General features: G+C 47.3%; 1 protein-coding gene across 1 annotated transcript in view; it reads left to right on the top strand.

Annotated features, from left to right (window-relative positions):
• EXOC4 (exocyst complex component 4) overlaps window positions 1-12,654 on the top strand; it is a gene marked incomplete at its 5' end in the record, with an annotated part of 449,694 nt that overhangs the window by 361,695 nt on the left and 75,345 nt on the right. Inside the window, one exon of the mRNA XM_082492311.1 lies at window positions 5,018-5,154. Within this exon, the coding sequence (XP_082348437.1) occupies window positions 5,018-5,154 (137 nt within the window). The remainder of the gene's footprint in view (window positions 1-5,017; window positions 5,155-12,654) is intronic.

Raw genomic sequence — 12,654 nt, 5'->3', positions numbered from 1 at the left:
GCTAAACTCCAGCTTAAAAATTAGATTAGGCTTTATTTATTTTTTCCTTTAAGGCAGCCGCATCCAGCACTCATCTGGTACCTTCCCCTGCCAAGGCATCTCCAGGAGATTTTTAAGCGATGGGCAATAATATACTAATAATTGACAACCTTTCCAGTGCCAAGGTCTCTTCCTCCATCTGCTGGGCTTTCAAGAGCCCGTCACACCACAAAGACATCGCTGCACAGGTACATTCCCTTCTTTGCCTTCTTCCCCCAAGAAAATGGAGCACGTGAACGGGCACGAGAGAAGCTGTGATTTCTGCAGAAAAAAAAAAAAAAAAAAACCAAAACAAAACGTTCAGAGTGGAGATTGTTCCTCTAATCTGGTGTCCCTCCCCAAGAAGTTCGAGAAAACAAAATGACAGGTGGAAAATCGGAAGGTTTGCGTAGGCTTGACCTGTTGTTTTGAACTACTTCTGCGTGTCGGGGAACTGCTGGGGAACCAGCTTTGTTGTACGGAATTTTAAGGGACCCTTAAAAACATCATTCCTCCAGCTGCATTGTTTTACATCGAGTGCCCTCTTGCTGCAGAGGAATCGAGTCGTTTCAAAAACTTAGGTGGCGTTGCACAAGACAATAATCCCAAAAAAGGATTCTTGGGATAATACCTCTGGGTCTGCTCATTCGCCATCGCTCTGGGCTGGTGGAAGCCCTACGGTCGGAGCGTGAATTATACCTGCCCCGGAGCTGCTTTACGTTATCTGAAGCTTCAGCACAACGGAGAATAAGGGTTACATCTAGGAATAATGATAAATATTTGCAAAATACATTAAAGATAAAACCCACGGTGTTAATAACGAGCGGCGCTGCCCTGTTTTATCCTGTTACCTCGACAGTAGCTAATGGACAGGAGGACATAAGGAGGAGTTTCTTTTTATTTTTAGTAGCCTTAAGACTCTTTTGAAACCTTCACCCCGACGTAGGAGTAATGAATCATACCCTCGGCGTGATGTTAGGATTCAGCACCACGCAGCGTTTTCAGGTGCGAGGAGATGAATATTGTTCTGGGGATGAGTTTCCTTGTTAGTGTGGGTTTTTTTAAAAGGCTTCATTGAAGTGTCTTGCCATAAAATTATGCTTTGATCATATCCATTTGCTGTTAATGAATCCAGATGGGTTAGAGGCAACTGGATTGTATCTCTCTGATAATACGTGCGCTGCCTTTCATTTGCTCGCGCGGAGTTTCAGAAGGTCCTGCGCTGGCCCAGCTAACAAATCCAGCTATATTAACGGGGCCTAATGCATCCTAATACATCGCGTCCCCGGAGACACATGCAGATGTGTCAGGCTTGCTTTGGAAAAGGTTAAAATGTTAGAGAAAAATAGCCGTTACGTATCTGGGACTGTCTTCTTTCATATGGTAATGGATTTTTTTTTCCTTCTTTTATTTTTTTTTAAATCACGCAAGTAGCTTTGTATTTCCTTTAAATCAAAAGATCTTATTCTAAAATCAAGATATTGGCAGGAGCTTAGCTCTGATTTTAATGTCGTTGTACAGAGGAGAAAGTAAGTGGGAGAAACTACATAGAAACCAGCAATACCTTCTCTTTCAACATACAGTCTTTGGATTTTTAAGTTGTTTGCTCAAACGTTGAGTTACGTAAGGAAATAGAATCATAGAATGGTTTGGGTTGGAAGGGACCTCAAAGATCACATAGTTTCAGCCCCCCTGCCATGGCGGGGGGGGGGGGGGGGGGGGGCAGTAGAAACGGGGCAGAATGATACCTGGTTGGGTTCCTCTTGGTGTGGTTGCACGTCCAACCCATGAAGTTTGCTGTGCCACAAGGATGCCTGGAAGGACGGGGAGGATGCTGCCCCTGGTAAGCTGAGAGAGATCCATTTATAGCATGGGTCTGCTGAAAATCCCACCCACCTCTCACCAGTGAAATACCAGTGAAAAATTAAATGTATGATTATTCATGCAAAGAGGAGAAGAATTGCTTTTATTTTCCAGGTTGCTTCATGAGTTAGGAAGGATTTTATTTTTTTCTTCCCTATATATAAACGTTAACTTGAATGCTTCACTCTTAAGCATCAGAATCAGCCCCTGGAAGGTGACTTGGATTTGGATTGAAGCTGAACGGCAACTTCAGCCACAAACAACGTATTTTCCATTTGTGCCGTCAGAGCTGTTCTCGCGGCTCATTTCAGCGGGTCGGAGAGTTGCCCTTTCCTCCGCTGACAGAGAAACTCTGGCCACGGCAGCACCTCTAAGCCATCTCGGCGCAAAGTGAAACACCTCTGATTCACCCCCTTGCACCCATCGTGGTTGTTGGTGCTTCGTTGAAGGACAGCAGCTCCTTCCCCAGCCCAACTGCTGGGAAGGCACGATTATTCCCTACCTCTAGCCCGATGGATCTGCTGGAGCGAATCTCCCCAACTCACCATTTCCCACCACGTTTATCACCCCAGTGTACTCGGGTTTGAGTTTACCCTCGAGGGAGAGGTGCCAGATGGGGCTCCCATTTTAGTGGGATTTGGGTGGATTCTTAAACGGCTGCTTTCGCCCTTGCCGGGCTCAGCCTGGCACGCCGAGCGGGGCCAGCAAAGAGCCTGGGCGACATCTGAATCCCGCAGGTAACGAGCTGCGACCACACTCCGCGGCCCGTCGGTATGAAAAGGGCATCGGTGGCCGCTGCAGCCTCTCCGTGTGGTTGTCTGCTTCATTTGCTTGCGATGACGCCGGGTGGCGAGTCCTTCAGGGGCGGTTGTTCTCCTCCGTGCGCATCGAGCCCAGGGCAGGATTGAATATTTATTGAAACACGGATACTTGTAGCAACAGGAGAAGCCGCATAAATGAGAACATCTAGGAGGCAGCTATGCCAGACTACATTTTTGTTTGGACAAAATAATCCCAAATTGTGGCTAATTACAATATGAAAGATGGGTTAATTCCTGTGATTTGCTTAAGAGCAAGCTTAATAAGATACAGGAGCAACCAAAGAGAAGGTTTGGGTGTTTTTTTTTTTTTTCCTCCAAGTGCAGTTGTGAGCCAAGGACGTATGAGGAGCAGCACAGGCGGTGACTAAGCCTTCGTTGAAGCCCCCACATGCTCAGGAGTCGCGTGTGCTCTGAATGAGGATGAGGTCTGCAGATGCTTTTTTTTTTACCAGATCAGGGACAGGTAGCGGAGCAGAATCAATTCCTGTCACTCACGGGGTTGCTCTGGAGGAGCGGGATTATGGATCGGGGCAATGCTGCCGCGCTTTAATCTGGAAATCAATAGAGAGACGGAAGTGGGACTTGTGGGGATGTGGTGGAGACGGTGATGTGGGGTCTGATGAGATTTTGCTCCGCAAACAACTGAGTCAGTAACTCCTCTTCACGTCCTGATTAACACAGAGAAGGGGCTAAATTCAGCCTTGATGCAGCGCTCCCAAAGTCCCTGGGGTCCCCCCGTATAATTTGAGCCCAGAATTTCTCAAACGAACCAGGGCTCCCAAATGCTTCAGTCTCCTGCTTTGCCTTTGCGCATAGCTCAGGAATAACCCTTCGCTCTGCCGAGCCTGATATTAATCCAATTTATATCAACCTGGGACTTCGATAACCTTCCTTCTGTCTTGTTTGTGGCAACCAAATTAAATGCAGCAGGCAATGTTATAAATACAAACTGTGCCAAGTCACCTTGGGGTGCCCCAGAAATCCCAGAATTCATATGGAGCTGTTTAAATCTCAGACATTATCAGATACGTGGTACCTCCTTCTGCAGGCTGTCCGAACTTGCTCATCTGTAGGACGTGGAGCAGCGTTGTCAGTTTGCAGATTTGCCCCGTTCTTCCTATGACTCTAAAATACTGTTTGGGGGACCAAAAGGGTTTCAAGGTGCTACTTAAAGCTCAGCGTGCATCCTGCGTGTGTAGTTTGTATGGATGGGAGCGGCGGTCTTTAAGGTCTGCAACCTTTGAGTCCGGAATTATTGATCAGGTTGAAATGTTTGGGGTTTGGAGGTCAAAGCAGAGCTTAGCGAAGCTGCGGGGACCTGCTTCCTCTAACAATCACACTTTCGCATTTTGAGGTTTCATCTAGTAAAGGAGATGAGCCAGCAATGTGCCCTGTTGGCCAGGAAGGCCAATGGCATCCTGGGGGGCATCAAGAAGAGTGTAGCCAGCAGGGCGAAGGAGGCCATCCTCCCCTCTACTCTGCCCTGGTGAGGCCACGTCTGGAGTACTGTGTCCAGTTCTGGGCTCCCCGGGTCAAGAAGGACAGGGAACTGCTGGAGAGGGTCCAGAAAAGGGCTACAGAGATGATGAGGGGACTGGAGCGTCTTTCTGATGAGCAAAGGCTGAGGGACATGGGGCTTTTTGGTCTGGAGAAGAGAAGACTGAGGGGGGATCTTATCAATGCTTATAAATCCTTCAAGGGAGGGTGCCGGGGGGATGGGAACAGTCTTTTTTCAGTGGTGCCCAGTGACAGGACAAGAGGTGACGGGCACAAACTTGACCATAGGAGGTTCCGTCTAAACCTGAGGAGGAATGTCTTTCCTGTGAGGGTGGCAGAGCACTGGCAGAGGCTGCCCAGAGAGGTGGGGGAGTCTCCCCCTCTGGAGCCATTCCAAACCCGCCTGGACGTGTCCTGTGCCACTGCTGGAGGTGCCCCTGCTCTGGCAGGGGGTGGGATTGAGGGAGCTCCAGAGGGCCCTTCCAACCCCCACCAGTCTGTGGTTCTGTGGTTCTGTGAAGGAAAGACCTGGTGAATTCCACTGGTCCTCAGCCACTGGAAGAAAATCCAAACTCTTACAGACCTGATAATCAAACCCCTAAGCTGCCCTCTTCCATCTCTTGCACGGTTGCTGCTTTTAACTCGTTCATTCTGTTTTACGTCACTCGGTGGCACAGGCTGCTCCAGCATCTGCTCAGCGTCGGGGAGCATCAGCTGTACAGTTGCATCTTTCACACTAATTAGCAAAACATGAGAAGGCTGAAATTAAGATTCACGCCGAACCGCTCTTCATACTTGTGCTTTTCTTTCTTTTCCAGAGCACGGTAATTGTGGAGAAGACTGTTCAAGACCTGATGAACCTGATGCACGACTTGAGCGCCTATTCGGATCAGTTCCTCAACATGGTGTGTGTGAAACTCCAGGAGTACAAGGACACCTGCACCCTTGCCTACAGGTACAGGAAGGCTTGGAAAGCGATGTCTGCTGGACATACCGCTCTTGGGCTTTTGTTATTTTGCCATGAGTAGGCAGGAGTTACTTCTAGAAATCATCTTTGCTGGGATGGTCAAGGATATTACTTTCTAGGAGGGGAAAAAATCTGAAATAATCATAATTGGCACATGAAGAGTCTTGGCTCACCAGTGACTTTATCCACATCACACTGTGGTTTAGGCCCTTTAAACGTGGATGGCAGTGGTTGTAGAGCTTAGAAACCACACAGTTTTTCTCTTAATTGGGCAAAAGGTGACCTCACGTTGGATATGGAGAGTATAAGGTGTCATCTTTAACATAAGGGCTACCATCTTTAACATAGGGCTACCAAGATGATTAGGGGACTGGAACACCTCTCTTATGAAGAAAGACTGAGGGAATTGGGTCTCATTAGTCTGGAAAAAAGACAGCTGAGGGGGGACCTGATCCATGCTTACAAATACTTAAAGGGTGGGTGCCAGGAGGATGGGTCCAGGCTCTTTTCGGTGGTGCCCAGTGACAGGACAAGAGGTAACGGGCACAAACTTGAGTATAGGAAGTTCCACATAAACATGAGGAGGAACTTCTTTACCTTGAGGGTGGCAGAGCACTGGAACAGGCTGCCCAGGGAGGTGGTGGAGTCTCCATCTCTGGGGACATTCAAAACCCTCCTGGACGCGTTCCTGCGCAACCTGCTCTAAGGTGGCCCTGCTCTGGCGTGGGGGTTGGACTAGATGATCTCCAGAGGTCCCTTCCAACCCTATGATTCTATGATTCTATAAATAGTTGTATATAGCTATTGCTTTTTATAAAGCAAGTCAGACCCTTCCATTTGAGTGTTCCCAAGAGATTCGGCTATATTTTAATTTATTATATTGACATTTGGGTATTCAGATCTCATGGCAGTGTAGCAGTTGGTAACCACAACACACTGTATAAATACACACTGAGTTTTATGAAACTTTCCCAAACCCTTTCCATAAGCTAATTCTTTCAAGGGGTCATCAAATGCTCTATCCTGGGCTGTCTTTGTCGGTGTTTTCAGGTGATCTGTGCTCAGCTTCCCCAACCACAGCGTGGAAGCTGAATGGTCCCACTGGTCACGGGGTTATCACGCTGGGTCATGAGATTCAAGTCCTTCGGGTACTTACTTTATCATAGATTTTCTGGGTAACTGTCGATAGAGTAACTTATTCTCTGTACATCCCAGTTGCCCATCTGTAAAATGGCGCTTCCTGAAGAGGGGGGCAGGACCATGCCTCATGCCACGGGGATAAATACTTGCATTGAAAGACAGTAAAGATGCTGGAGTACTGCATCCAGCTCTGGAGTCCCCAACATAAGAAGGACATGGACCTGCTGGAGTGTGTCCAGAGGAGAGCCATGAGGATGATCCGAGGGCTGGAGCACCTCTCCTGTGAGGAGAGGCTGAGAGAGTTGGGGCTGTTCAGCCTGGAGAAGAGAAGGCTCCGGGGAGACCTTATTGCGGCCTTCCAGTCCCTAAAGGGGCCTACAGGAAAGCTGGGGAAGGACTTTTTACTGGGGCATGTAGCGATAGGACGAGGGGGAATGGCTTCAAACTGGAAGAGGGCAGGTTCAGATTGAACAGCAGGAAGAAGTTTTTCACTGTGAGGGCGGTGAGGCACTGGCACAGGTTGCCCGGAGAAGCTGTTGAGGCCCCATCCCTGGAGGTGTTCAAGGCCAGGCTGGACGTGGCTTTGGACAGCCTGGGCTGGTGGGAGGTGTCCCTGCCTATGGCAGGGGGGTTGGAACTCGATGATCTTCAAGGTCCTTTCCAACCTAAACCATTCTATGATTCTATGATTCTATGCTGCGGCGATGTGGGCTATAATAGCTGCCGTCCGTAATCTCCTTTAACGGCTAATTGAGGCTGGCGATAGCAGGGGAAACTGAAAAAGCCCCTTGTGTTTTCTGACCGAGAGCCTCAAGATATTATTTCCTCTTGCCTGTTTTCATTCAGGAGAAGCTTCATCTGGCGAGCGGCTGCGTACGGGCTCATTATTATTATTATTATTAATAATGCCGACAATAGCAGTGAGCACATATGTGGGCTAAATTTCGTCGGAGCGCTCGTGTAAATTGGGAGCTGCTGGTGTGCCGTTGTCCAAAATGCTTATATTTTATATGAAACTTCACTGACTGTAGCCAGACAATAGATGTAATTTCTTTGGCTTGAACTTAAAGGTCCTTCCTTCCTTCCTTTGCTGATACCATTCCTGGGTTTGGCACCTGCTGGGGAGTAATTAGGACAGGCCTAATTTGGCAATATCCTGATTACAGCAGGAGGAAAAAACAGGAAATGTTCTAGTTTTCGCTGCTAGCAAATGACTGAAATAGAAATCTATATACATTTCAAATGATGCAGAGGAATATAGCAGCTCCTCTGCTTTCCCGGGGCGAGCGGCTCCATCCGTGGGGACGTTGTGCCCTCTGCAGGGATCTCGCGTCGGAACGGCTCCGCGCAGCCTTGCCCTTTGCACCAGGGTTTTCCTTGGGAGGGCTGAGATGGATAAACCCTCATGTCGAGAAAGTTAGTGGAGGAAGGATCGTTTATAGACGCTTAAAATCAGAATAACCCCCTGAGAGCTGTGTATTAATACAATCAGGAGCAAGGGAGCGTGCGTCTGTTCCAGAGATGTCAAGATAGTGAGAATTTGGGAAGCCAGAGAGATGGTGTCTGCAAGATTTGCACATGGCATTCATCCGTTCCCCACGTGCCTGTGTTTCTTGAAGGGGAATACGAGCAAACGCGGATGAAGCGTATTCAAATACGGGCTCCTCAAAGCAAGGCCGTTTGATTCGGAGTCCCTTGCAGAGCAGATAGCTCTGTCAGGACATCGGCGCTGAGAAATGCACAGCTGAGATTTTTCATGTTTGATATCCATTTGGCTCTAACTTTCTAGTGAATGCGGAAAAAAAACCCTAGCGGGGCTGGATATGTATGGATTGAACATTTATATAAGTAGCAACTATGGATTTTCTTGTTTTAATTGATGGCAGATTTCGGAAGCGTGCTTAATCTGATCTAGGTGAGACGTCTTCTGCAAATTGCATGTTTGTAAGAAGTGCAATTTCAGTTTGACACAAACTGTTTACAAACGTGAGTTATGTTTTCCTCCTAGTTTATGAGGGGTTGGGGATTAAAACGAAAACAAAAACGGGAGTTGGAGCCACAAAACCTCTTGCAGTGTTGGCAGTGCTCTTCTTAAGTCTTGTCCAGCCCAGGTCTCGGCGCTTCTTCAGCAAATTTCTAGGAAAGCAGCTCTACTCATGAGTTAAGCATGTATAGTTAAACCATTTTTACAAGCCCTTGGGAAAAATACTGAAAGGCCATAGAAAGGATCACAGGGACAAACCTGACCAATTTAGGGTGTCTACCCTCAACATGAGTCTTTCTTTTTAGTCTCTTCCCAACACCCTTCTTGGACAAGCCTTGCTATCTTGAGCACTAAAACTAATCTCTTTCCATGTCTTTCTTCATAAATTGTTTAGTTCTGTCCATGCTGAAGTTGCACATTCTCATTTTCTTGTCCAACTTTAAGTTCTATCCTGTGCGCCCCCCCCTCTTCTTACCAATCTTCATCCTCTCTCCCTGGAACAACCATCCTCTGGCACATTTTTCAACCTGCCTGAAGAGTGAGTAAAGGCGCTGCTCACCCAAAAGAGCCTCTTTAGTCTGTAAAAAGAGACGGACATCTCCAAAGAGTGGTCCACCTTCATTAAAAAGTGCCTAAACTCTCTGGAGGTGCTCAGCTCTCTCCATCGGCCATGAAGGCAGCTTACGGTGCGCCCACCCTCCTGGCTGAGCTGTCTCAGCTACATTTATAAGATGGGGTGGGATATAACTGGGCCAATATCTCTCAAAATGACGAAGGAAAAAAAAATACATCTCAGTTCCTGCTTTCCAGCCAGGCAAAATAAAACTAAGCCCCTTTTTATTGATAAGGAAATGAGGAGTGGATGAATTCATCCAAGCTGTGGGGTCTGCGGTCAAACAGGAATTCTCGAGTCCCCGGGAAATGCTCTTGACACTCAGTTTACTCCTTCTTATTGGCATCTTCCTCTTCTTGCATTAACCTTTTGGTTTTTAAGTTGTCTTTTTGACTCTTTTTGGGTGGGGGTCTGTCTCCCTCAGACCGTTCAGTACCTGGCACGTGCTGAGCACGCTGCTTTCAAACGCTCAGCAGCGCGAGCAGAGCTCAGCGTGGAAACATCGCCTCAACCCTGGGAAGAGAAAAAAAAAAAAATTACTCAAAAATTAGGTTTGGCATACGGCAACGGAGTCCAATTAGCCCCTGCGGCCCCCAGATGTTTTCCTAATGAAAAGCCATGGCCCCCCCCAGCTGTGTCCGGGGACGTTCTGCATCTCTCTGCTCCCATCTCGGGGCCGCAGTGGTGCAGATCCGGTACCGTCACCACCAGCAGATGTTTTCTGGATAAAACCCACTGAGCTGGGGAGGGGTGAACCCCCCTCGCTCCTGTGCCATCACCTGCATAAGTGTCACACCGATTCCCTACCCGCTCCCGGGAGCTGGGTACAAACAGATGGCATTTTCCTTGGCCCGTTGAGCTGTGAATTAATTAGTTGATTATGGCACTGGTGGTAGCAAGTAACCCTATTACAGCAGCAGGAATAATTACAGAGGAGTTTGGGAGGGGGGGGGGGGGGGGGGGTGGCGTTTGAAAAGAAGCATTTTGAGCTGTACTACAACATGTCATCCTGTCTTGTGATAATTTACTCGAGGACCCGAATTAGATTGACATTGATAGATGTTACGGAGGTTGAAAACTGGCTGAGATGCTAGAAAGAAAAGGTGGGGGAAAAGGAGGTTTTAATTGATGGGGAAAGTTGGGCAAGTAACGGAGATCGGGTATGTACCACCCTATTTAACATCTTCCTTAATGAGGGGGTGGTTGGAGTAAAACCAACCTGTCAATAAAAATTAGGAGGTGTTGCGACCATGGGAAAGAATGGGGTCATAATTCCGAGGGACCCACGTAGCGGTGGCGGTGTCCCAGCATCGATTCGTTTGAAGCTCCCCGTTGATGTCACTGGAGAATTTGGCTTAGGGCTCCAGCCCGTGAGTCCCACATCGCCGAAAGGTGAGAAAAGCAGGAATCGTGTGGGTTGGGCTCTCGGAAAACACTGACCCTAGAAAAGCAAAGACACCGAGCTCGGTTTCCAACTCGCTGTAGCAGCTAAACAACCTCCCCTCTCTCCTCCCCCAGCACCCACTCCAAAAAACAGTAGGATTTTTGAGGACAGCAGATAATAAGGATCATAAAACAGAGAAGTAGCTCTGTCCTCTGTATAACTCCATCAGAAGACTCCCAAAGATGACTTGCATTCGTAGACATCTGAAGGGCTATGATAAGGCTGTAAATCATTGAAGAGCGTAAATAGTGAAAGCGGTGAGAGCGGAGGCTGCTGTAAGGGGAAATAACGGGGAGTAATGGGATGAAATTGAGTAAAATAAAACACGAGCACAGTATCAGGACTTTTTTTTTTTTTTTTTTTTTTGGTCCAAGAGTTAGATTTGTTCAACTGTGAAATAGACTCCCAAGGGAAGGAGACTATTACTTTAGTCATTTAAATCTGGAGAGGACAAAGCACTGGCTAATATATTCGATGGAACAGTTGTCTTGCCTTGGCAGAGAAATGACCAGATATCATCAAATTCAGTTTTTCCATCTCGGATGTCAGCGATTCTGGTGGAGCTTTTTTTTTTCCCCCCCTCGGTTTTCACCGGGGTGAAAACAAGAGACCTTTTATTTTCATAAGTGGAAAACCACCAAGTTCCTAACAGCAGCAGAAGGCCAAATTGACATTTCGATGCTGAGGTCTTTGGTGGCTGGAAACAAAATTCACTCTTTTGTCTGTGGCAGATTGAACATGAAATTTAAAGAGAAGGAAAATGTATACGTAAGTGCATGTGACAAATTCATTTTCACAAACCGTGTGTAATTACTGAGCAGAGGTTGTTCTCTTGGTGGTGGGCGAAAGGAGTGATAGGTTGCTCCATGCTGCTGGGAAAAGAAGTATTCTGCGGTGTTTCAAGATAGATCAGCGTTGCCTCCTATTTCAATGCCTTTTTCACCGTTTTCCTTTTCAAAACACAAGTAGTCAGTGTGTTGTTACTTTTATTTCTATTTATTGACCAAAACGTACCTTTCAGGACATTTAAAATGAGACCGGTTAATCCACGTAAACCCCTTAGAAGTGTGCGGGGTCTTTATTGTGAACTTGCATGACCCTTCCCGAAATCACCACCTGGACGCTAGTGACAGCTCTGAGCATCTCTGCCCCATGCGACGTCCTAGCTTGGATCCAGAAGCATGCAGCCGAGTAAACGGCTCTACAAGGTCCACAATGAGTTGACATGGGCTGAGGCAGCCCAGGTACGTCCATACTGCAGCACCCAGCAACTCCAGTGCTTGGTTGACCGATCCAGTGTTGGATCTCTGCATCTTTTTGATGCACAGAGTTTCTCTCCATGTTGGAGAAGCCGTTTCTTCTGGGGGACGGTAACAGAAAAGGATCTGTCCGGTATTTGCCCTTCTTCAACCCCTTGCATTGTAGGACACAGCAAACATGCGTTGTTTCTAGGTGTCTTGTAGCCTTGTGAGCAATGGGTGGTGAGTATTTGAGGGGAAACACAAGTCCCAGAGCCTTTACTATATTTTTGCATATTAGAAGATGATCAGTCTCTTGGTGCACAAGGGAGATCTTGATTCTGTTGTTAACCTGCAGCTAAGCCTCTCCGTAGGAGCAGGACCTCTGAGACCTTGTCTTCTCAGTTGCTTCCTTTCTTAAGTCACGCTGTGCTTACTGGTTGTTTGGAGGGTTTGCCGTGTTCCCATTACAGAGGGCAGGAAAAAAAATCCTCCTGTTGGAGAGGTCACCACCATGCTTTTGTTTTGAATGATGTGGACAGGTCGCATATGTTTCTTCTTGGGCTAGAGAAACAGTCCAACTGGGCGCCATGCAAGGACCTCCTAGAAGAGCCTTCCAGGTGCTCACCAGAGAAGGAAATCGGTGATAGGACCTAGAAGGAAACGCCAACACCCCTAACTCCCCCTTGCCTTTCATAAGAGATAGAAAATACCTCCCAGATCTTTGCTGTCTACCAAACAGCCCACAAATGGGTGAGTCCATTCCTCTCTCTAGTCAGGGTGTGCCAGTGAAGTAGCAAAGGTTGACGAGTTCTATGCTGATGGTTGTTCATGAGCAATCGCGACACAAAAAATAGGCAGCTAATTGACTTCTCCAACTACAGCATCCCGTTTGTCTCCTGCAATTGCCAGTGAGGAATTCAGATGAGTTACACTGCCAAAAATATTAAACAAGGAAATTCTTCATAATTGGAATATGCCATGGTCTTTGATTCAATTTCAGACATACATATGATTTAGCTGAAATCTCTACTATTAGATGTTTTGGATGGCTGGAGAGAAGATCCTG

Source organism: Vanellus vanellus (genome assembly GCF_965231255.1).
Source record: "Vanellus vanellus genome assembly, chromosome: 1".
NCBI classification, from domain to species: Eukaryota; Metazoa; Chordata; class Aves; order Charadriiformes; family Charadriidae; genus Vanellus; species Vanellus vanellus.
Note: the sequence above shows the minus strand (reverse complement) of the source record. Positions and strands in the feature narration are given on the sequence as shown.